This window comes from Podarcis muralis, chromosome 7, assembly GCF_964188315.1.
Source record: "Podarcis muralis chromosome 7, rPodMur119.hap1.1, whole genome shotgun sequence".
Classification (NCBI taxonomy): domain Eukaryota; kingdom Metazoa; phylum Chordata; class Lepidosauria; order Squamata; family Lacertidae; genus Podarcis; species Podarcis muralis.
Genome location: NC_135661.1, coordinates 4,827,614 through 4,848,298, shown reverse-complemented (window position 1 = coordinate 4,848,298; position 20,685 = coordinate 4,827,614). Strand labels below are relative to the sequence as shown.

Sequence of the window (20,685 nt, the reverse complement as noted above, 5' to 3'; positions counted from 1 at the left end):
ATGACAGGAGAAAAACAGTATTCAAATTTCTGTTTTAGACCGCCTTTTCTGTGATGTAGGTGTGATGTATCTGAGGGGTGGTCTTAGGTTACACCCCTTCTGTGATGTATGCATGATGTTTCTGGGGGGTGGTCTTGATCTACAGGGTGGCAATTTCAAAAGTCTTTATAAGGCCTTGCATGCCATTTTTCTGGGTCCCTCCTCACTCCTGCGGGTGAGGAGAGCACCCTGTTGCAACAGATCAATAAAGGCCAAGCCTACAGGCTGCTGTTTTTCTCCAAGTTATCCTGGATGGTGTCTTTGTTTTTTGTCCAAGGGAGCCCTTGGATTTTTCCGTTAACACAGCACTGCTTGTTATCAATAGGTAGGGAGTTCCAAAGTGCAAGAGCTGGTTGAGTCCTTGCAAATGCAGAACGAGCATTATGCGGCAAATATAGTAGTGCCAGTTCCAACAGAAGCAGTAAAAAAGGCACATAGAGATTGTTTTGTTCTCCCCATATTCCAATTTTTAAAAAAAAATAATAATAACCCGATAATAGTTTATTTTGCCTTGCGGCAAATGGTGAGCGAGGGGGAGTGTTTGCAAACTCAAGCTGCTGTCATTAAACAGGTTTGCAGGTGGCGTCGAGGTTTTATGCCTCAGGATTAATCCCCTGCTTTCTGGCAGGAGCTCAAGGCTAGGAGGGTGTGCTAAATTGGGAGCAGGAAGGAACCGAATACTGTGCTAGAAGCTCTGCCCTCTGTTGCCAAGTTCTAAACTGACCTGGCGATGGAAGGAAAAGATCTTAGACTTCTGTCTGCTGATTTCACATAACCATAGAACTGGAAGCTGGAAGGACACCCCCCCCCCAAAAAAAAAAAAACAACATCTAGCCCAACCCCCCTGCAAAGATGTTTATAACATGATGCGTAGCCTGGAGAAAGCAGCTAGAGAAAAGTTTTCCTCCGTCTCTTGTAACGTCAGAAGCCACAGCGATCCACTGAAACCAAACACTGAAAGATTCAGAATGGATAAAATACCGTATTTTTCGCTCTATAAGACGCACCAGACCACAAGACGCACCTAGTTTTCGGAGGAGGAAAACAAGAAAAAAAATATTCTGACTCTCAGAAGCCAGAGCAGCAAGAGGGATCACTGCGCAGCGAAAGCAGCAATCCCTCTTGCTGTTCTGGCTTCTGGGATAGCTGCGCAGCCTGCATTCGCTCCATTAAGACGCACACACATTTCCCCTTACTTTTTAGGAGGGAAAAAGTGAGTCTTATAGAGCAAAAAATACGGTAACTGTGCAGAAACAACCTAACACATTTTGCAAAGCACTTTCAAGACTTATGTGTCGATCGCTGAAAAAATACACCCAGGACCTCCCCCCGCACACACTTTATAATTTGTTGTTTCTGCCTCAGCAGCACCAACGAAGACTAGAAAATTGCTTTATATCTGCAGGAAAGCTCAGTTTCCCTCTGAACTGCTGGAACATATTCTGCGTCACCTGGGTGGTGGGGCGTGTGTCAGTAACCTAGACATCTGCCCCTGCCCCCATCTTTTTATTTTAAAAATGAAATAAAAATCAGAAAGGTGTCGCTATTTGATAAGGAGTAGACCCGGAAGTTGGTGGAGTGAGATTTATAGAAGGTTGGAAAACTGACAGAAAGTACCACCTTCTTTTGGAACCCAAATATTAACACCTAAAGCCGTAACAACTCTGCAAGTAGTTTAAGGAACTGAAGAGAATATAAGAAGTGCATTTGCCATCTTGTTTACAAGCCTGCATCCACCAAATCTTGATGATAGATATAGATAGATGATGATAGATAGATGATAGATGATAGATGATAGATGATAGATTAGATAGATAGATAGATAGATGATAGATAGATAGATAGATAGATAGATAGATAGATAGATAGATAGATATAGATGATAGATAGATGATAGATAGATAGATAGATGATAGATAGATAGATGATAGATAGATAGATAGATGATAGATAGATAGATAGATAGATAGATAGATAGATAGATAGATAGATAGATGATAGATAGATAGATAGATAGATAGATAGATAGATAGATAGATGATAGATAGATAGATAGATAGATGATAGATAGAGATAGATAGATGATAGATAGATGATAGATAGATGATAGATAGATAGATAGATAGATAGATGATAGATAGATAGATCTAAATATAGTTAACTGTGTCTTGAAAGAATTTCATCTCCTGGCAGATCTTTTACTTAGCTAATTTTGTTGTCAAATAAAACCTTTTCCCTCCTTAACATCCCTAAGTCTCCAAGTACCCGAGTTTTCTTTAGAAAAAGCAGAAATAGCCAGAAGTAGTGTGAGAGGACATGCCTCAGTGACAGTACCTATCGAAGACGGTTGGGGTGGTTGAGAGGTGGCCATCTCCTTTTCTCTCTGTCTGTGTGTCTGTCTGTCTCTCAACCACTGTTTCCTGACGTTTCTCTCCCGGAGCCTTTCCCTGCTGTTTTCCTAAGCGGAAAGAGGGGAAAGAAATTTGTTCAGGTGGGACTCTGTTCTTCCAGGAAGCAAATCCCCCAATCTTATTTCCCCCTAATGCTTTCCCCCATCCAAGACAGTTGCTACGGCTCCTGCTTCCCTGCCTGGGAACCCCAGAATCTGCATCAGGCGGAAAGGTGATAGTTGCAGAATACAGTGGTACCTCAGGTTACATACGCTTCAGGTTACATACACTTCAGGATACAGACTCCGCTAACCCAGAAATAGTACCTCGGGTTAAGAACTTTGCTTCAGGATGAGAACAGAAATCGTGCTCTGGCGGCACGGCAGCAGCAGGAGGCCCCATTAGCTAAAGTGGTGCTTCAGGTTAAGAACAGTTTCAGGTTAAGTACGGACCTCCGGAACAAATTAAGTACTTAACCCGAGGTACCACTGTATGTGCATCCAATGTTCTTTTGCGATCTGGGCAATTTCCACTCAATATCCTTCCAGACACTGCTGCAAAGGTTATTCAGGAACCAACACAAGGCCTTCTGGCTCTTGCATGCTCTTTCCCCCATGAGGGCTAGAAACTTATATTTTTATAGGAAAGCGAGAAAATTAGGGGTGGGGTTTTATCCAACCCTTCTAAAGCAGTACACGCCTAAGGCTGTCATAGGAGACCCCATTGACCAAGTTTCTGTAACGCTTATCTGGATTGCAAGATGAGGATATCAGACCCCGTATGAGAACACAGGAAACTGCCCAAGTCAGACCCATGGCTCTATATAGCTCAGTACTGTCGACACTGACTGGCAGCAGGGTTCCAGGCAGGGGGTCTTCCCCCAACCCTACCAGGAGATGTTGTTGGAGATTGAACCTTGAACCTTCTGCACCCTGCAGGGTTTGGATTGCATAGATAGACGGAGAGGAAATCGCATCTCGTATCAAGGATTTGGACAACCCGGCAACCACTGGCAAATCCTACCCTTCTTGGCTGGCATTCTGCTAACCAACTGCACCTCTGAGCAAAATGAATCCCACAAAATCAGCCCAGGAGGTAGGGCCTCGTTCAACCAGCATTCTATCGCTCATCAAGGCACTTCCAGATTAGCCCAGAGGAAGCGTGGTGGGAGGGGGAGGCCCTCTAAACTACGGAACTCACTGCCACAGGAAACAGGGGTGGCTTTAAAAGAGGATTAGACAAATTCATGGAGGAGGCAAGGGCTATCCATGGCTACTAGGCTCTGCCTCCCCGGTCAGAGGCAAGGATGCTTCTGAATGCCTGTTCCTGGAAACTTTTATTATTATTCTTATTATTTAACATAATTATTACAAAATACAAGCAAAATACATACATACATATATATTTCAGATAAGCACACAAATATAAAAAAGAACAAAAAAGAAAAAAGGAAGAAAAGAAAAAGAAAAAATAAAGAGAAAAAGAGGAAGAAGAAAAATTGGAAGAATGTCTTCCAAGTTTATTCTACAAGTATCTCAATAATAAAATTTCATTGATTGACTTCCATCGCTTACACTGCACTTCCTATATACATTTTAAGCAAAATTGTATCTGTTATTCCATATTTTCCCCATACAATCTCATACAAATATTCTAATCAATAAGTTTTCTAAATCTTTCATAAATCTATTCTTAACACAACCAATACCTTACACTTGATCTTTGTCTACATAAATAATCATTTAAACATTTCCATTGTTTCTGGATTATGCTTTTTGGTTTATGTCTTATCAAATCAGTCAGCTTTGCTAATTCCAAGTATTCGCATAATTTATTCAGCCATTCTTCTTTGGTTGGAACGTAATTCCCTTTCCAATTATTGGCTAGTAACATTCTCACTGCGTACAAGAAAATATTAATTTTTAATTAATTTTTTTCAAAAAATGACAAAATGCCAGTTCCTGGAAACTTGAGCTCTTGTGCTTGGGTCCTACTTTTGGGACACCTTGGTGGCCACTGTGAGAACAGGAGGCTGTGCAAGATGGGCCACTGGCTCGATCCAGCAGGCTCTTCTTACGTTCTTATGTTACAGCGGGACACGAAACCTAGCAAAATGCTTACTGAATAAGCTCACAAACACCCCAGTGCAACCTTAAGCTCACTTAATGGCCTCTGGCACGCTTGAAGGTGCTTTCTGATAAATGGAGTTCCTGAAGAAGAAGTGGAGAAGCAAGACACAATTGTCATTGGAAATCCTGCATCGCAGGGCGCTGGACTAGATCATAGCTGCCAACTTTCACATTTGAAAATAAGGGATCAGCAGCCTCACCTGTCCCGGGGACAGTCTATGGGATATCTAACAATCCGGGATAGCAGCGGGAAACGGCGCTGGAATAAGGGAATTTCCCGCAAAAAAAGGGAAGGTTGACAGCCATGGACTAGATGACTCTGAAAATCAGTGTCCAACATGCACTCAATGTAGTATGAACACCGACAACTGGGAAACACTGGCCTGCGAGCGCTCCAGTTGGAGAACAGCCTTTACCAAAGGTGTCGTGGGCTTGGAAGACACTCGTACCCAGGACGAAAGGGAGAAACGTGCTAGGAGGAAGGCACGCTTGGCAGACCCTCACAGTGATCAGCTCCCGCCCAGAAACCTATGTCCCCACTGTGGAAGGACGTGCGGATCCAGAATTGGCCTCCACAGCCACTTACGGACTCACTTTTAAAACCATGTTTATGGAAGACAATCTTACTCGGCTACGAAGGATCGCCAAAGAAGAAGAAGAAAACATGCAAATGGATGCAGGCAGGCTAAGGTGGAATCTGGACACATATGGAAAAAAACCGCTGTGAAAATGCTTTCTTTAAAAAGCGTTTTGAAAAATATGTTGAATTTACCATAAGCTCACAATCGCCATCTAATGTCACATTTGTATAATGCACTTGAAACGTTATACAGTGGTACCTCAGGTTACAGACGCTTCAGGTTACAGACTCCGCTAACCCAGAAATAGTGCTTCAGGTTAAGAACTTTGCTTCAGGATGAGAACAGAAATTGTGCTCCGGTGGTGCGGCGGCAGCAGGAGGCCCTATTAGCTAAAGTGGTGCTTCAGGTTAAGAACAGTTTCAGGTTAAGAACAGACCTCCGGAACGAATTAAGTACTTAGCCCGAGGTATCACTGTATTTGCATCTGTGTAGCTGAGGCCTAAGATGCAATGAACCCAGTCCCAGGAACCTTAACCCTCCTTCTGCCACTAACCCTGTCACAAGACGACGCAGGGGCAAGGGGGAAAGACCCTCCAGCCTCTGCGAGTTGGCCTATGGCAGAGTCCATAAAACTGCAGACAATCTCATGTGGATCCTGTTACCCATTTGTCAGGTTCTGCAGGAGTACATTGGTACCTTCATTTACGAACTTAATCCGTTCCGGAAGTCCGTTCTTAAACCAAAGCATTCTTAAACCAAGGCGTGCTATCCCATAGCAGCAGGGGACTCAATTTACAAATGGAACACACTCAACAGGAAGCGAAACATGTTCTGCTTCCAAGGCAAAGTTGACAAACCAAAACACCTACTTCCGGGTTTGCAGTGTTCTTAATCTAAGTTGTCCATAAACTAAGCTGTTCTTAAACCAAGATACCACTGTATTGATTATTTGCCCTACAGTGAAATCTCTTTGTCTGTCTCATTTTAATTTTTGTTTTAAAAAAGACTTGCAAAATTCTAGATCAATTAACCATTTCCATCACTTATTTTTGCAAGGGGGCGAGGGAGGATGCAAGTCTGCAAATTTTCCTCCATCGCAGACTCACTCGCCGGAGCCAGATGGTGGGTGTTGGTTTTTTTAAAAGAAGCAAACCTCAGTAAGCTTTAGAGCAAATCCGTCAGGTGGTGAGCATATGGAAGCTGTCAAGAAACAAGTAGGACTCTCAGTATATCATGGAGCCATGAGATCTGCGGGTCGACAGATTCACTAAGGCTTCCTGATGCTCAGCCTCCGTTATATACAGGGGTATCTTGGTTCTCAAACGCCTTGGTACTCAAACAACTTGGAACCGAAACACTGCAAACCCGGAAGTAAGTGTTCTGGTTTGCAAACTTTTCTCAGAAGCTGAACGTGCTCCATTTTGAGTGTTACGCTTCCAATTTGAGTGCCACACTTCCATTTTGAGTGTTACACTGAGGACTGTCTGTTTTTGCTATTTATTTTGCGTTTTCGTGGCTTTTTTGTTTTGCTTTTGTGACTGTGCGGAACCCAGTTCAGCTAATGATTGATTGATTGATTGATTGATTGTGTGACTGCAGTACATTGATTGATGCTTTCATTTTATGGATCAATGGTCTCGTTAGATAGTAAAATTCATGTTAAATTGCTGTTTTGGGGGGTCGTTTTTAAACATCTGCAAGGGATTAATCCATTTTGCATTACTTTCTGCAGGAAAGCCCGCCTTGGTTTTGGAACGCTTTGGTTTTGGAACGGACTTGCGGAACGGATTAAGTTTGAGAACCAAGTTACCACTGTATATTGTTTTAAAATGGGCATTGCTTGCTCTGGATAACTGTGGGCGCCCTTTAGAGTTTCCTCTCCAGGCCAAGCCAACAAGACAAACATGTTTGTCCGCATTCTGTTGCTGGGAGTTCTCCTCCCCGGTGATGAGAACACCCAGGAACATCACAGGGAGGCCTAGACAATGGCTAGGAAAGGCGTGTTGCAGGAATGCAACAATAAAATCTGCATTGTTTTGACAGTGGGAATGCAAATACTGTATATGATAGGTCATGTCACATCTGACTGCAAATTCCCACATAGACAGGCCTTTCTTCTAGTTCCAATGCAAGAGTATTTTGTTTGTGTGGTTGTATATGTTTGTACACGTGTGTGTGTGTGTGTGTGTGTGTGTGTGTACACACCCCTGCCCATGCACCCAGACTATACATTTTGCTTAACATTCACCCTTTATTTGGCTTTATTCATTTGTTCATCAAAAAAGCATTCATAAAGCACGTTTTTTTAAAAAAATCTCTCAGCAGTGTACAACATTTAATAAAACGGAGCAATGCTGTTAAAATCCAAAATGTAAAGTATGAAAGACAAGTATAAAAGCGCATAAAATAAATAAGGCCAGGAATCCAGGGGAAACAAACCACAATTATTTTCATGGGTCAGAGTCTTTCCAAGACACCTGAAGCAATGGATGGATCCTACTTCACTTATTAAACAACCATTATTATTGCTGTTAATTAACAGCAATAATAATAATTGTTTAATTACTCAGTGGCTCAGCACAGGCAAAGTGTCTCGGGTTCAGAAGTGGGCGTGGTCAGGAGTAAAAGTGGGTGGGGCAATAGGCAGAAGGTTGGTGGTTCAAGTCCACCCCAGGATTCCTGCATTGCAAGAGGTTGGGCTAGATGACACTTAGGGTTCCCTCCAACTCTACCATTTTATGATTCTAAGATTTCAGCCAAGCAAAAGCCAGAGATTTCTACACACACACACTCACCCGTTTTTCCCCCTCTCTCTCTCCTCTGTTCAGAAGCCTGATAACACTTCAGGGATGCATCTCAGCCAAGCAAAATGTGCTGGTCCCAGGGGGAAGGTTACTGTAACCGTAGTCAAAGTTCAGTCCTGAGTCACTAGCCTGGTAATAGTCCACAAGGTGCGAGGCGAGGTCCAAAGCAGGAAGCCGGGCGGGGACAGGAACACTCGAAGATCGGAAGCAGGAGGCCGGGCAGGGAACAGGAACACTGGAAGATCAGGTCTGGGTCCTGGTAAGAACAGGTACTCCACAACGACGTTGCTCTCGCAACCTGGGACCAGGCTGACTGGCCTTTATCTCCTCTGAGGCCAGGGGCGGCCCCGGCCCCCAGGAGCCCCGCCTCTCCTGGCCTTAAGGCAAGCACTCCTCCTGGGAGAAACCAGTTCCCTTCGCCTCTCTGCCCTAAGCCTCTGCAGATCAGGAGAGGCCGAAGGGTTACTGGGCCCAGGGGGAGGCTCACCTGTAGGCACTGAGTCCTCAACTACCTCTGGAGCCAGAATGGATTCACCTGGTGCCTGCTCCTGAGGATCCAGCACAGGTGCAGGAGCCTCAGAATCAAGGCCCTGCCCCAGTTCAGCCGGCCCTGGAGGCGGGGACTCCTGTGCAGGCTGGGATTCCTCCAGTTCACTCTCTGAATCGGAATCCCAGGCCAACACCCCAAAGTATCTGAAGAGGGTTCAGATCTGGGCCACTGAGGGGGTGTGGATTTGGAACATGGGGAGTGGCTTGGAGAGAGTCCTGTGGGCCAGATTGAGAGGGCCAGGGGGCCACATTCAGCCTGTGGGCTGGAGATTCTTCTTCACTGGTTCAACGCCTCCCGTTCAATCCCACCTTTGGGCCGGCGATTAAACCTTTAACCTCTCTCCCTGTGCCGCCTCCAGAAAAGAAATCCTCTCATTTGGTTTCAGATCATTTGGCGGTCAGGAGGGGCAGGCAGCAAAGAGAGAACTCCCGACAACACACAAATCTTTAACTGGAGAAACCAAACATCTCCAGGAGCCAAGAATGTCCACATGACCAGCGATTGCTCCCAGCAATGAGACATTTCTTTCGCCGGGAGAGAACAGCCCAAGCTTGCTCAGTCTCCAGCGTTGTGTCAACATTGCCCAAACCAGGCAGACAGAGAAACAGAGACCGGCGGAAAAGCCAGGCTGCTGGATCGAGCCAAAGGTCCCATCCTGTTCTCCACATTTTTCACCAAAAACAATACGGCGAAGAGATACCTGTCCCAATGTCAATCAGCAGGGAGTTCCGAAGATTCCCAATGAAAGAGTGATTTCTCGCAAGGGCAGAACGAATGTTATATAGTGGTACCTCGGGTTAAGTACTTAATTCATTCCGGAGGTCCGTTCTTAACCTGAAATTGTTCTTAACCTGAAGCACCACTTTAGCTAATGGGGCCTCCCGCTGCCGCTGCGCCACTGGGGCACGATTTCTGTTCTCATCCTGAAGCAAAGTTCTTAACCTGAAGCACTATTTCTGGGTTAGCAGAGTCTGTAACCTGAAGTGTATGTAACCTGAAGAGTTTGGATTTGATATCCCACTTTATCACTGCCCTAAGAAGTCTCAAAGCGGCTCACATTCTCCTTTCCCTTCCTCCCCCACAACAAACACTCTGTGAGGTGAGTGGGGCTGAGAGACTTCAGAGAAGTGTGACTAGCCCAAGGTCACCCAGCAGCTGCAGGTGGAGGAGCGGAGATGCGAACCCGGTTCCCCAGATTACGGATCTACCGCTCTTAACCACTATACCACACTGGCTTGTATGCAACCAGAGGTACCGCTATATGTGACCCTAGTTTTAAAATGCGAGGGGTATGCCTATTGAACCGGCCGCCTGGGCATAATTGGGGCACAGCGATCGTTCAGATAGAGAGGTGATATAAAAGCGGGATATCAAATCCAAACTCTTCAGGTTACATACGCTTCAGGTTACAGACTCTGCTAACCCAGAAATAGTGCTTCAAGTTAAGAACTTTGCTTCAGGATGAGAACAGAAATCATGCTCCAGCGGCACAGCAGCAGCAGGAGGCCCCATTAGCTAAAGTGGTGCTTCAGGTTAAGAACAGTTTCAGGTTAAGAACGGACCTCCAGAACGAATTAAGTTCTTAACCCGAGGTACCACTGGATCATAAAAGATGCAGGAGGAAATGATTAACAATAGGACCCACAAAGGGGAAGAGGGAAGTCCAAGAGATTATATGGAATCTTGTTTGTATGTTGCATGTTCGATATGTGACTGTAAAAATTTAATCTGAAAAACCAAACAAACAAACAAACAAACACCCTTGGGGTACCTTTCAAGTCTACAATTCTAGGATTCTATGGTCTAATAATAATACCTTGAATTTGGGCTTGTAGCTGGACGCCAGCTTACCAGAAGATTCATCTGTTTTGACCGCTGTGAGAACAGGATGCTGTGCTCAGCAGAGAGTTTGGCCTGATTCAGCGTTGAGGCCGCTGGGCTAGTCATGCGAAAAGGCTCCCTTCAACTCCCATCCCTGAGGCTTTTCTGAGCCACCTTGGAACAATCGGCTGAATAATATACATTTTTTCCTTCACCGCCTCCTCCTCCCCTCACAGCTAAAGAAAAAAGAGCCCCACCCTCTCCGGCACTCAGGCTTCCAGTCACGCTGCCTGAACCATCACAGAGAAGGCAGAGAGCCTAGGAAACCATTACGACACCCGTCCCAGATTGGGAGGGTAACAAGGAGGACTCGCCAAGAGGCCATGGAGCAACAAATGGCAGATCAGATCGGATTTCGCTTCAGAAAACAGGAAGGAGCTTCTCTTCAGTTCTGCCGCAAAGGCAGCACCGAGCCTGCATTAAATGTCACCGCGCACCCCAGCATGTGCAGCACACAGCTGGGAAAGCCAAGAGTGCCCCTGAGCATGTACAGATCTCAGCTTGCCGCACTGCGTGCAAACCACGGTCTGCTCCCCAACAGCCTTCTCTAGCCTGCCTGACCTCCAAATATTTCGGGCAGAGCCGCACTGTACACTTGAATTTTGCCCGATGCACATCTGAGTCACCCAACCTCCCCCCCCCCTCACAAATACTCCTGGAAACCATAGTTTTCCTCCCCACAGAACTCCTGTTTCCAGCACCCTTCACAAACTATGATTCACACGCTCTGCATTTAATTGTATTCGATGTACAGTGGTACCTCTGGTTACATATGCTTCAGGTTACATACGCTTCAGGTTACAGACTCCGCTAACCCAGAAATAGTACCTCGGGTTAAGAACTTTGCTTCAGGATGAGAACAGAAATCGGGCAGCGGCAGCAGCGGGAGGCCTCATTAGCTAAAGTGGTGCTTCAGGTTAAGAACAGTTTCAGGTTAAGAACGGACCTCTGGAACGAATTAAGTACGTAACCAGAGGTACCACTGTACGTTTTAAGCACATCACTTCTTGGGAACTGCAGTTTGCGGAACGGGAACTCCAGGAGAGGAAAATGACAGTTCCCAAGATTCATTGGTGGGGAAGCCATGTGTTTAAAAAACCCTGCATTGAATATGCTTCAAATGCAGAGTGTGGGTCTGCCCTACGACTCCCATCATCACCCCGAGTCTTGACTACGCTGCCTGGGGCCGATGGGAGTTGTAGTCCAACAACACCCAGAGGGCACCAGGTTGCAGAAGGCTGAGCTACAAGTTTGAACTTAATTTATAGACCAACAAGTGGGTGTGTGGTGTTGCGGAGGGCCAGGGGGTTACCTAGGCAGGAGCTAGATCCCTGCCCCACTATCTAGAACTGCAAAGTTTAAGCAGAGAGAGCCCTATGGCTCTTTGGCACTGTCTCCTGGGGCTGACAGATCTGTGTCCTTTGCAGATGGCTGCCCTCAGAAGATCCATATTCCTCTTCCTCTACACGGTTCCCACTGCTGCTATTTATATGTATGCATGTAAATATATCCCCTTCATGGATCACTGCCTTGCCGTGGCGAAGGGGCTTGAAGAACTCAGAGAAGCTATGAACTACGCCGAGCAGGGCACACAAGATGAACAGGTCATAGTGGAGAGTTTTGACCAAATGTGATCCACCTGGAGGAGGAACCGGCAAGCCACTCCAGTATCCCTGCCAAGAAAACTCCATGGACAAAGACAACAGGCATATAAAAGTTATGACGCTGGAAGATGAGCCCCTCGGGTTGGAAGGCGTCCAACATGCTACTGAGGAAGAGCAGAGGACAAGTACAAGTAGATTCAGAGCTGATGAAGCGGCTGGGCCAAAGCCGAAAGGACGCTCAGTTGCGGATATGCCTGGAAGCGAAAGGAAAGTCCAATGCTGTAAAGAAAAATATTGCATAGGAACCTGGAATGTAAGAACCATGAACCTGGGTAAGTTGGAGGTGGTCAAAAATGAGATGGCAAGAATAAATATTGACATCCTGGGCATCAGTGAACTAAAATGGACGGGAATGCGCAAATTCAGTTCGGATGACCATCACATCTACTACTGTGGGCAAGAAACCCATAAAAGAAATGGAGTGGCCCTCATAGTCAACAAAAGAGTGGCGAAAGCTGTACTGGGATGCAACCTCAAAAATGATAGAATGATCTCAATACGAATCCAAGGCAGACCTTTTAACATCACAGTAATCCAAGTTTATGCACCAACTACTGGTGCTGAAGAAACTGAAATTGACCAATTCTATGAAGACTTACAACACCTTATAGAAGTGACACCAAAGAAGGATGTTCTTCTCATTATAGGGGATTGGAATGCTAAAGTAGGGAGTCAATAGATAAAAGGAACAACTGGCAAGTTTGGTCTTGGAGATCAAAACGAAGCAGGACAAAGGCTAATAGAGTTCTGTCAAGAGAACAAGCTGGTCATCACAAACACGCTTTTCCAACAACACAAGAGACGACTCTACACATGGACATCACCAGATGGGCAGCATCGAAATCAGATTGATTATATTCTCTGCAGCCAAAGATGGATAAGCTCTATACAGTCAGCAAAAACAAGACCTGGAGCTGACTGTGGCTCAGATCATCAGCTTCTTATAGCAAAATTCAAGCTTAAACTGAAGAAAGTAGGAAAAACCACTGGGCCGGTAAGATACAATCTAAGTCAAATCCCTTATGAATACACAGTGGAAGTGAGGAACAGGTTTAAGGATTTAGATTTGGTGGAAAGAGTGCCTGAAGAACTATGGACGGAGGCTCGTAACATTATACAGGAGGCAGCAACAAAAACCATCCCAATGAAAAGGAAATGCAAGAAAGCAAAGTGGCTGTTCAACGAGGCCTTACAAATAGCGGAGGAGAGAAGGCAAGCAAAATGCGAGGGAGATACAGGAAATTGAATGCAGATTTCCAAAGAATAGCAAGGAGAGACAAGAAGGCCTTCTTAAACGAGCAATGCAAACAAATAGAGGAAAACAACAGAATGGGAAGAACCAGAGATCTGTTCAAGAAAATTGGAGATATGAAAGGAACATTTCGTACAAAGATTACCATAATAAAGGACAAAAGTGGTAAGGACCTAACAGAAGCAAAAGACATCAAGAAGAGGTGGCAAGAATACACAGAGGAATTATACCAGAAAGATATGGATGTCTCGTACACCCCAGGTAGTGTGGTTGCTGACCTTGAGCCAGACATCCTGGAAAGTGAAGTCAAATGGGCCTTAGAAAGCACTGCAAATAACAAGGCCAGTGGAAGTGATGGTATTCCAGCTGAACTATTTAAAATTTTAAAAGATGATGCTGTTAAGGTGCTACACTCAATATGCCAGCAAATTTGGAAAACTCAGCAGTGGCCAGAAGATTGGAGAAGATCAGTCTACATCCCAATCCCAAAGAAGGGCAATGCCAAAGAATGCTCCAACTACCGCACAATTGCACTCATTTCACACGCTAGCAAGGTTATGCTTAAAATTCTACAAGGAAGGCTCAAGCAGTATGTGGATCGAGAACTCCCAGAAGTGCAAGCTGGATTTAGAAGAGGCAGAGGAACCAGAGACCAAATTGCAAACATGCGCTGGATTATGGAGAAAGCTAGAGAGGTCCAGAAAGACATCTACTTCTGCTTCATTGACTATGCAAAAGCCTTTGACTGTGTCGACCACAGCAAACTATGGCAAGTTCTTAAAGAAAATGGAGTGCCTGATCACCTCATCTGTCTCCTGAGAAATCTCTGTGTGGGACAAGAAGCTACAGTTAGAACTGGATATGGAACAACTGATTGGTTCAAAATTGGGAAAGGAGTACAACAAGGCTGTATATTGTCTCCCTGCTTATTTAATTTATATGCAGAATACATCATGCGAAAGGCTGGGCTGGATGAATCCCAAGCCGGAATTAAGATTGCCGGAAGAAATATAAACAACCTCAGATATGCAGATGACACAACCTTGATGGCAGAAAGTGAGGAGGAATTAAAGAACCTTTTAATGAGGGTGAAAGAGGAGAGCGCAAAATATGGTCTGAAGCTCAACATCAAAAAAACTAAGATCATGGCCACTGGTCCCATCACCTCCTGGCAAATAGAAGGGGAAGAAATGGAGGCAGTGAGAGATTTTACTTTCTTGGGCTCCATGATCACTGCAGATGGTGACAGCAGCCACGAAATTAAAAGACGCCTGCTTCTTGGGAGAAAAGCAATGGCAAAGCTAGACAGCATCTTGAGAAGTAGAGATGTCACCTTGCTAACAAAGGTCCGTATAGTTAAAGCCATGGTTTTCCCAGTAGTGATGTATGGAAGTGAAAGCTGGACCATAAAGAAGGCTGATCGCCGAAGAATTGATGCTTTTGAATTATGGTGCTGGAGGAGACTCTTGAGAGCCCCATGGACTGCAAGAAGATCAAACGCATCCATTCTTAAGGAAATCAGCCCTGAGTGCTCACTGGAAGGACAGATCGTGAAGCTGAGGCTCCAGTACTTTGGCCACCTCATGAGAAGAGAAGACTCCCTGGAGAAGACCCTGATGTTGGGAAAGATGGAGGGCACAAGGAGAAGGGGGCGACAGAGGACGAGATGGTTGGATAGTGTTTTCGAGGTTACCAGCATGAGTTTGACCAAACTGTGGGAGGTAGTGGAGGACAGAGGTGCCTGGCGTGCTCTGGTCCACGGGGTCACGAAGAGTCGGACACGACTAAACGACTAAACAACAACAATTTAAATATATATACGAGACACGGGTGGCGCTGTGGATTAAACCACAGAGCCTAGGACTTGCCGATCAGAAGGTCAGTGGTTTGAATCCCCATGACGGGGTGAGCTCCCGTTGCTCGGTCCTGCCAGTTCGAAAGCACGTCAAAGTGCAAGTAGATAAATAGGTACCGCTCCAGCGGGAAGGTAAACGACCTTTCTGTGCACTGCTCTGGTTCGCCAGAAGCGGCTTAGTCATGCTGGCCACATGACCCGGAAGCTGTACGCCGGCTCCTTCGGCCAATAAAACGATATGAGCGCCGCAACCTCAGAGTCGGTCACGACTGGACCTAATGGTCAGGGGTCCCTTTACCTTAAATATATATACACACATACACACACACATTTCAAAGGCGGTACCTCCATAAAATGGGTTTTTGCCACCCATTGGGTATATTCTGAGCATAAGAAAAGCCTGATGGGTCGAGCCAGTGGCCCATCAAGTCCAACACCCTCTTTTCACAGTAGCCAAGCAGATGCCCCAAGCAGAGACCCACAAATGGGACACGGGTGCAAGAACCCTCTGCCCCTCCTGAGTTTCCAGCAGCTGGTATTCAGAAGCATTGCTGCCTCCAGCCATCCTTGGGCTTGTAGCTATCAATAGTCCTTTCCTCTCTGAATTTGCCCAGTCCTCTTTCAAAGCAATCCTGCGTCCTGTGGCAGAGAGTTCCAGAGTTTAACTCTATGCAAAGAAGGACTTTCTCTCATCCACCCTGAGTCTTCTGACTTTGAAACAGGGATCCATACCCTCCAGCATTTCTCTGACAAAAATAGGGACGTCCTGTTCCATAATGATAATCATGGTAATTTCATGATTTATACCCCGCCCATTTTACTGGTTGCCCCAGCCACTGGCTCCCAACACATATAAAAACACAATGAAACAGTAAACGTCCCTGCCTTCAGGTGTCTTCTAAAGGTTGTGCTTATCTCCTTGGCTAGGGGTTCGCATAACTCCATAGCCTCCAACTTTTTCCAACGGAAACAGGGATGTCTTAAGGAAAAGCAGGACATTTCGGGGTCAAATCAGAAACCGGGACTGTCCCTCGAAAACAAGGACACTTGGTGGGTCTGCCAAGATAACACCCAGCAAACGACAGCATGGCTGAGGGGGAGATTTGAACCCTGGTCTCTCCCAGGCCCTTGTCTCACACTTTGTTTCACCTGCAGATCAAGCAGCTGGAAAATAAGGACACTTATGTCCCTGGAAAATAGGGACACTTAGAGGGTCTGGGGACCTTCCACACACAAAAAACAGGGGCCTTACCCATGAGGTGCGGCCACCCCCTGTGGAATCTTAGAACCGTGGGTTTGCAAGGTGCCCTAGTGGTCATCTACTCTTCTTCAGGATCTCTAATACAGCGTCTTGAAAAAATGTCTGTTCAGTCCATTAAAAGTTTTTTTAAAAAGTAAAGGGCCCCTGGAGGGACGTGGGTGGTGCTGTGGGTTAAATCACAGAGCCTAGGACTTGCCGATCAGAAGGTCGGCAGTTCGAATCCCCTGACGGGGTGAGCTCCCGTTGCTTGGTCCCTGCCCCTGCCAACCTAGCAGTTTGAAAGCACGTCAAAGTGCAAGTAGATAAATAGGTACCACTCTGGCGGGAAGGTAAACGGCGTTTCCATGCGCTGCTCTGGTTCGCCAGAAGTGGCTTAGTCATGCTGGCCATATGACCCAGAAGCTCCCTCGGCTGATAAAGTGAGATGAGTGCCACAACCCCAGAGTCGGTCACGACTGGACCTAATGGTCAGGGGTCCCTTTACCTTTACCTTTAAAGGGCCCCTGGATGGTTAAGAAGTAGTAGAAGAAGAGTTTGGACTTGATATCCAACTTTTCACTCCCCTTAAGGAGTCTCAGAGCGGCTAACAATCTCCTTTCCCTTCCTCCCGCACAACAAACACTCTGTGAGGTAAGTGAGGCTGAGAGACTTCAGAGAAGTGTGACTAGCCCCAGTCAAAGGCAACTATGGGGTTGTGGCGCTCCTCTTGCTTTCAGGCCAAGGAAGCCAGTGTTTGTCCACAGACAGCTTTCCGGGTCATGTGGCCAGCAGGACTCAACCGCTTCTGGCACAACGGAACGCTGTGACGGAAACCAGAACTCATGGAAATGCCATTTACCTTCCCGCCGCAACGGCACCTATTTATCTACTTGCACTGGTGTGCCTTCGAACTGCTATGTTGGCAGGAGCTGGGGCAGAGCAATGGGAGCTCACTCTGTCGCGGGGATTTGAACCGCTGACCTTCCAATCGGAAGCCCAAGAGGCTCAGTGGTTTAGACCACAGCGCCACCCGCGTCCCTGGGTGGTCCATGAAGGTGAATAGGGCACTGTGCCCTGCACGCCCAACCTCAGCCAACCCCTGCCTGCCTGCCTCCTTACTTACATCCAGTCCTGGGGCGATGGCCCTTTCTGTCATTTTCCTCCTCTTCAGTCTCAGGCTTGCCCTTGAAGAACTAATCAGGAGGATGGCGGACTAAACCAGGATGCCAGTCACTGCCTCTGAATCTGCCTACTGCTGCTTTACACCCCACCATCTGCCACTGGTCCAGCACCTGCTATTAAGAAATGTATCTCCAAAGTCAAGGAGAGCTCCTCATCTTCCAAGCGAGTGTCTTCCACTGCCAAACGACTCTTAAGAAAAGTTTCTCTTAATGCTTAACCAAAAGCCACTTCCCCTGAAATTTGCACCTGCTGGCTCAAGTTCCTGCTTCGTTGGAGCAACGGAGACCAAAAGTCTGCTGCAACTTCTGCCCTTCAGAGATCAGGAGGCCAAGGTTGTGTTTCCCCGAAATCTTCTCCTCTCCAGTCTAAAGCACAATCACAGGACCCCATTTCCCAAGACCCTTTAATGCTAGATCTATGTGGAAATCAATGCAATCCTTTTAAACCCAGAGGGGGGAAGAGTTGGGAAAGGAGAAACTAAAGATCAGAACGGCTGGAATGAGGCGTGGGAGACTGGCGATTTCAGATTCTCAGAGGGTTTTTTTAATATACGATCTCACCAGATCAGGCCAGTGGCCCACCTTGTCCAGTACCCTGTTCTTACAGTGGTCAAACCAGGTGCCCCGATGGGAAACACGCAAGCAGGATTTGAACGCAGGAGCCGTCTCCCCACACCCCGCAGTTTCCAGCTACTGGTATTCAGAACCGTGGAAGGAGAGCTTAGCCATCCCGGCTAGTAATCATCGACAGTCCTCTCCTCTTTGAATTTGTCCAATCCTCTTTGAAAGCCATCCAATTTGGGGGCCATCCTTGCATCCTGTGGGAGGGAGTTCCACAGTCTAACTCTGGGCTGCATGAAGAAGGACTTTCTTTTACTCATCCTGAACTAATACAAAAGCTTGGTTCTGTTTGCTTCAGCCGGAAACGGAGACCAAGGATCCCTGCCCCCACAACAGGTGTCAATTTACTCAGCGGTGCCAAGCTGCCTCCTGTTGAGTCATCAAGCTCAGTACTGTATACACTGACTGGCAGCAATGAACCTCTGAGTTTCCAGGCAGGGGACACTCCCAGCCCTATGCAGAGATGCCACTGAACCAGGGCCTTCTGCACTCCAAGCAGATGCTCTGCCATTGAGGTTCCAACCTTTTCCCAGACACTTAATCTGCGCACATTTGAGCTCTACTTGAATGGTCCCGTTCGCATTCCTTTGCCATTTTACCCTATTGTTTACCCTTTATTTCATTTATTCATTTGCCCTCTGCACCCACAGATATATGCAGATCTGTCAAATAAGGGTAATGCATTACTCATCTGACGGTGTGACTTAAGTCCCCATAAGGTTTAATTAATCTGTTAGGCACATCAACACAATAATTTCAAGCACATTTTGTAAGCGGAGGTACCATGGACCGCTCTCATGTTGGCACCGGGGATTGTAGCTTCGTGTGATTAAACTACAGGTCCTTTAGTTTCTTAAGGGTTCTGGGAATTTCAACTCTGTAAGGGGTAAACTACAGTTCCTGGAATTATTTTGGGAGGCAGAGCCATATGCTTTAAACATCCCTTAAACTTCTGGTGTGAATTCAAATTTCCACAATCTATGCCATCGTTTCTTGTTGCCCCAGAACAACCCAATGCCCTGCCTGTTCCTTCCTCACTTATTCATTGTCCCTTAAAAGGTCTATCTCTCGCTCTGGGGCTTCATCGCCACTTTTCCTGGGTAGGGACACTGCGCCCAAGTATCCCCCCCCCCTCCATGGGGGGTTCAGGCATGCTGCCTGGCCGTGGCTCCCTCCATCACCTGAATTCCCCCGTCCCCTGAAACTCGACCGCAGAACTCCCCTCTGTCCCCAAAGCACACCCCTGTGCCCCTCGCAAAAAAAATACAGAGATGAAAAAAAAAACCCACGCTCATCTCTGCACACACTCCCCTTCCTCGCTTCCTCTCTCCCCCCCCATCCCAAGACAGATTGATTTACATGCACCCCAGCAGGGTTATATATAAACCGCGTCTCCGTCAAGCGCCCGTCAATTCTGCTGACCTCACAAAGGTCACCAACGTCCCATTGGCCTTGCAGGGGGTGCATTATATGGTGGCGTGGGGCTTAACCTTTCCGCAAGTGGCAGGAGGCGAGGGTAATTTTCCGAAACGGCTTTTTTAAAAAAAATCCTAGCCTTGCTTTTATGCACCAAGTGCGAGGGCATTTTGGGGGGCCCGTTCTGCCACGTGCAGACACCCTCTTTTATGGTCCCATCTTAAAAATCTTGGAATGGGGAGGAGAGAGAGAAGGCAATTTGGGGAGGTATGTTTCGGGGGAGAGAGAGAGAAAGGAACCACATGGTCTCGGTCCATATTACCGGCCGGATCTAACCTCTGAGTGGCGTTCCCAGAAAGGAGTCTGGAAAGATCACGAGGGGGGTCAGTCCACTTACCCCCCACAGCTTTCGCTGCTCTTTGTTGCGATGTTACAAAGAAGCGGTCTGTGGCAGCAGCCCCACAGTGCGGCTTGGGAGCCTGGAGCCTTCCGCTCTCCGCCACCAATCCATGCTCAGGGGGCACATGGATGAGTCCGGCTAAGCCTCCTCGCCGCTGCCTGGCCTTCCGTCCATTGCTGGAAAAGAGATCTTAGGCCTTGTCCGAATTGTGGTACTCGGTCCAGACTGCACACAGAGAAAGAGGCAGGGAGGGAGCTGCCTCCAGCCGCCCCCTCTCTCGGTCACTAGGAGCAGCCGAGAGCTACCAGCTGATCCCAGAGCTCTGAGGCTCCCCCCTATAGCAGCTGTGGGCCTCTCCGCCTCTCTCCAGGCTCTGTAGAGGTTCTCCGGCCATGAATATTCAGGAGGAGAGGGAGGCTGGGCCACAGATGCCTCACGTCAGAGGACAGAGGTGGAAGGTCTCTGCACAAGCCACTGCTCTCTTCCCCACTTTCTCTCGCTCTCTCTTTCCTCAAAGAAGGCCCGGCGACCACAAAAGGCTGCGAAACAACAGTTTGGCACTTGGTTGGGAGGGGACCCTGAATTTTGCAGTCCACAGACCCTCCAAGTGTCCTGAATTTTCCAGGGACAGTCCCAGATTTACAGGAGCTGTCCCGGCTTCTTATTTGATCCCAGAATATCC

The 20,685-nt window shown here is 46.9% G+C and overlaps 1 protein-coding gene across 10 annotated transcripts in view; it reads right to left on the bottom strand.

Moving 5' to 3' along the window:
- ARHGEF10L (Rho guanine nucleotide exchange factor 10 like) overlaps positions 1-20,377 on the bottom strand; it is a 147,868-nt gene extending 127,491 nt beyond the window's left edge. For 3 of the 10 annotated variants that reach the window (XM_077931078.1, XM_077931080.1, XM_077931081.1), the window contains exons 1-2: positions 20,001-20,377; positions 2,374-2,497 (exon numbers count right to left, since the gene is read on the bottom strand). In XM_077931078.1, the coding sequence (XP_077787204.1) occupies positions 2,374-2,410 (37 nt within the window). In that variant the 5' untranslated portion in view covers positions 2,411-2,497; positions 20,001-20,377. Of the gene's footprint in view, positions 1-2,373; positions 2,498-4,758; positions 4,780-7,934; positions 8,235-20,000 lie in introns of those variants that run through there. The other 7 variants (XM_077931082.1, XM_077931084.1, XM_077931083.1 and 4 more) reach the window with 4 other exon arrangements.
- Between the last annotated feature and the right edge of the window lie 308 nt (positions 20,378-20,685).